At 46.5% G+C, this 5,000-nt stretch overlaps 1 protein-coding gene across 1 annotated transcript in view; it reads left to right on the top strand.

Annotated features, from left to right (window-relative positions):
• xylt2 (xylosyltransferase II) overlaps nucleotides 1-5,000 on the top strand; it is a 17,312-nt gene that overhangs the window by 7,914 nt on the left and 4,398 nt on the right. Inside the window, exons 3-4 of the mRNA XM_031560716.1 lie at nucleotides 3,872-4,088; nucleotides 4,611-4,787. Of these exons, the coding sequence (XP_031416576.1) occupies nucleotides 3,872-4,088; nucleotides 4,611-4,787 (394 nt within the window). The remainder of the gene's footprint in view (nucleotides 1-3,871; nucleotides 4,089-4,610; nucleotides 4,788-5,000) is intronic.

Genomic DNA, 5,000 nt, shown 5'->3' on the forward strand with positions numbered 1-5,000 from the left:
ATGTCACCAATAGCACACCATAAGTTTATAAGACACACACACACACACACACACACACACACACACACACACTCACACACACACACACACCATAAGTAATGTGTGGTGATGCGGAGGAATGATCTTAAGCTTCTACTGAAACAGCATATTAGGTTCATCTCAGATAGCTACGGAATTCGATGTTGACACACACACACACACACACACACACACACACATACAGACACACACACACACACACGCACACATACAGACAGACACACACACATACAGAGACACACAAAAACACACACACACACACACACACACACACACACACACATACACACATACACATACACATACAGACACACACATACAGACACGCACACGCACACATACAGACACACACACACACACACACACACACACGCACACATATATACACACACACACACACACATACAGAGACAGACACACACACACACACGAAAACACACACCCACACACATACAGAGACAGACAGACACACGCACACACACGCGAAAACGCACACACACACACACACACACGCACGCACGCATTAGGTTTGTCTCGGGTAACTATGGTATTCAATGCTAATTAGATTGAGATGTTATCCTGGACGTGGCTTTTTCACTTAGAACTAATCAGGGAACAGACTGTGGCCTATTTGGTACCGTCGATGTATCCAGAACCCAGCAGAACCCATCAGAACCGAGCCCAGCAGGGCAGAGAAGGTCTGTTTAGCTGAGCACCCCAGCAGAACCCCATCAGAACCGAGCCCAGCAGGGGAGAGAAGGTCTGTTTAGCTGAGCACCCCATCAGAACCGAACCCAACAGGGGAGAGAAGGTCTGTTTAGCTGAGCACCCCATCAGAACCGAACCCAACAGGGGAGAGAAGGTCTGTTTAGCTGAGAGAACCCATCAGAACCGAACCCAACAGGGGAGAGAAGGTCTGTTTAGCTGAGAAAACCCAACAGAACCCAACCCATCAGAACCCAACAGGGGAGAGAAGGTCTGTTTATCTGAGAGAACCCATCAGAACCCATCAGAACCCAACAGGGGAGAGAAGGTCTGTTTATCTGAGAGAACGCCATCAGAACCCAACCCAACAGAACCCAACAGGGGAGAGAAGGTCTCTTTAGCTGAGCACTGGATCGCCTGGAGAGAGTGGCCATATTAAGGTATTCTTTTGTGTAACATGAGGCTACTGGTGACTGTGTGTATAGAAACACTGATATGGGATATCCCAGATAGTGTGTGTGTGTGTGTGTGTGTGTGTGTGTGTGTGTGTGTGTGTGTGTGTGTGTGTAGATACCCTGATATGGGATATCCCAGAGAGTGTGTGTGCGTGTGTGTGTGTGTAGATACACTGATATGGGATATCCCAGAGATAGTGTGTGTGTGTGTGTGTGTGTGGATACACTGATATGGGATATCCCAGAGTGTGTGTGTGTGTGTGTAGATACGCTGATATGGGATTTCCCAGTGTGTGTGTGTGTGTGTGTGTGTGTGTGTGTGTGTGTGTGTGTGTGTGTGTGTAGATACACTGATATGGGATATCCCAGAGAGAGAGAGAGAGAGAGAGAGAGAGAGTGTGTGTGTGTGTAGATACACTGATATGGGATATCCCAGAGAGAGAGAGAGAGAGAGAGATAGTGTTTGTGTGTGTGTGTGGATACACTGATATGGGATATCCCAGAGAGTGTGTGTGTGTGTGTGTGTGTGTAGATACGCTGATATGGGATTTCCCAGTGTGTGTGTGTGTGTGTGTGTGTGTGTGTGTGGAGATACACTGATATGGGCTTTCCCAGAGAGTGTGTGTGTGTGTGTGTGTGGATACACTGATATGGGATTTCCCAGAGATAGTGTGTGTGTGTGTGTGTGTGTGTGGATACACTGATATGGGATATCCCAGAGACAGGGAAAGAACCTGCATTCCTGCATTCCTCGGCGGCCAAGAAAGAGATCTTTTGTGGAAAATGGACACGCCATTTCCTCCTCAGCCTCAGTCTAATGAGCGTCCTGTGTGAACACAATAATGACATCTCAGTCTAATGTGTGTGTGTGTGTGAACACAATAATGACATCTCAGTCTAATGAGACTACTGTGTGAACACAATAATGACATCTCAGTCTAATGTGTGTGTGTGTGTGTGAACACAATAATGACATCTCAGTCTAATGAGCTCCTATGTGACATCTCAGTCTAATGAGTGAGTGTGTGTGTGAACACAATAATGACATCTCAGTCTAATGAGTGAGTGTGTGTGTGTGAACACAATAATGACATCTCAGTCTAATGAGGTTCTATGTGACATTTCAGTCTAATGAGACTACTATGTGAACACAATAATGACGTCTCAGTCTAATGTGTGTGTGAACACAATAATGACATCTCAGTCTAATGTGTGTGTGTGTGAACACAATAATGACATCTCAGTCTAATGAGGTTCTATGTGACATTTCAGTCTAATGAGACTACTATGTGAACACAATAATGACGTCTCAGTCTAATGTGTGAGTGTGAACACAATAATGACATCTCAGTCTAATGAGACTACTGTGTGAACACAATAATGACATCTCAGTCTAATGTGTGTGTGTGTGAACACAATAATGACATTTCTTGTTACTTCTATTAGCATAATGAATGACATTTGTTTACTGCTGACTGAGTATTTAATTTAAGTGGCACAAATAAGACTCGTGTGTGTGTGTGTGTGTGTGTGTGTGTGTGTGTGTGTGTGTGTGTGTGTGTGTGTGGCCTACCTCTTCCCAGACGCTCAAGTCTTTCAAAGGGTTTAACTTTTTAAACAAACCTTTTCATTCGTGTTTGAAAGCCTAACAGGATGTGTGTTAAATTCGAGGATATCTGAGATAGATGAACCGCATTAAGCTGCATTAACACAGGATGTGTGTTAATAATCAGATTTGAGTCATCGTGACTGTGTGTGTGTGTGTGTGTTAAAGCAGCACTAAGGAGTTTTTGGCTTGGAGCTCCCCCTAGTGGCGAAACCTATTGAAATTTGCTTTCCTCGTTTATGACAAACTAGCGAGTCAACAACTTTGCTAACACAGTCAAACATCAAGCAAGTGCAAGACAAGACAAAGCAGGACAGCAAATAAACGACTTACTAATCCAGCAGAAAGATGGCTAGCTCTGAATTGAAATCGCTACCCGATCCTAGTCGCGCATGCTCAGACACAAAGGACCGGGCGGCTCCAGAAATCTTACGTACCGCAGTATTTTCCCTACAGACCCCCGATGGCAATGGTGGAGAGGCCATTCTCCATATTAAAAGTAATTGTAGCTGCACAATTTTTTTCAAGCTGTTATTTTAAGGTAAAATTGTTACATATTGTTACTTTAACTTCGTGGGCCTATGAGATGGATGAACCGCATTAAGTGTGTTAACTTCGAGGACGTCTTACATAGATGAACCGCATTAAGTGTGTTAACTTCGAGGACGTCTGAGAAAGATGAACCGCATTAAGTGTGTTAACTTCGAGGACGTCTGAGATAGATGAACCGCATTAAGTGTGTTAACTTCGAGGACATCTGAGATAGATGAACCGCATTAAGTCTGTTAACTTCGAGGACATCTGAGATAGATCGGCGAAGAGCTGAATTTATTGCCGTAGTTCAAGGCAGCCCGCCCGGATGGAACAGGCTGTTTCCGGCAGCCATGTTCGCCGTCAAAAGAGGGCCCTAACACACACATACACGTGTGCACACCCACACACACACGCACGCTCACACACACACACACACGCTCACAAACGCATGCACATGCATGCACACACTGCCTGACCTAAGTGTTTGTCTGTATGTGTGTGTGTGTGTGTGTGTGTGTGTGTGTGTGTGTAGGTTCATCAAGAAGCAGGGCCTGGACCGCCTCTTCCACGAGTGTGATAACCACATGTGGCGTCTCGGGGAGCGAGGCGTCCCAGAAGGCCTTGAGGTGTCGGGAGGCTCCGATTGGTTCGCCCTGACGCGGCACTTTGTGGATTACGTGGTGACCTCACAGGACGCGCTGGTCGCGGGGCTCAAACAGTTCTACACATACGCACTCCTGCCTGCAGAGGTAAACCACACACACACACACACACACACACACACACACACACACACACACACACACACACACACACATACGCACTTCTGCCTGCAGAGGTAACACACACACACACATACACACACACACACACACACACTCCTGCCTGCAGAGGTAAACCACACACACATATGTACGCATAACACACACACATATGTACACATAACACACACACACACACGCACACGCACACACACGCACATATGTATGCATAACACACACACACATATGTATATGTAACACACACACACACACACACACATGTTTGCGTAACAAACACACACACACAGGTATGCATAACCACACTAACACAGACACTCATAAATCTTCTAATTTCAAAACAAGCTCAGACTTGGAGCAGCACAGACTTGTAAGATGAGTCACTGATGCCTGTGTGTGTGTGTGTGTGTGTGTGTGTGTGTGGGTAACAATCACATGACCTCTCTCTCTCTCTCTCTCTCTCTCTCTCTCTCTCCCTCTCTCTCTCTGCAGTCGTTCTTCCACACAGTGCTGGGTAACAGTCACCTGTGTGAGACTCTGGTGGATAATAACCTGCGCGTCACGAACTGGAATCGGAAACTGGGCTGCAAGTGTCAGTACAAGCACATCGTGGACTGGTGTGGGTGCTCCCCCAACGACTTCAAGCCCCCTGACCTCGTCAGGATCCAGGTGTGTGTGTGTGTGTGTGTGTGTGTGTGTGTGTGTGTGTGTGTGTGTGTGTGTGTGTGTGTGTGTGTGTGTGTGTGTGTGTGTGTGTGTGTGTGTGTGTGTGTGTGTGTGTGAGAGGTGCAAGTGTCAATACAAGCACATCGTGGACTGGTGTGGGTGCTCCCCCAACGACTTCAAGCCCCCTGACCTCGTCAGGATCCAGGTGTGTGTGTG

The sequence above is a fragment of the Clupea harengus genome, chromosome 23 (genome assembly GCF_900700415.2).
Source record: "Clupea harengus chromosome 23, Ch_v2.0.2, whole genome shotgun sequence".
Taxonomy (NCBI): Eukaryota; Metazoa; Chordata; class Actinopteri; order Clupeiformes; family Clupeidae; genus Clupea; species Clupea harengus.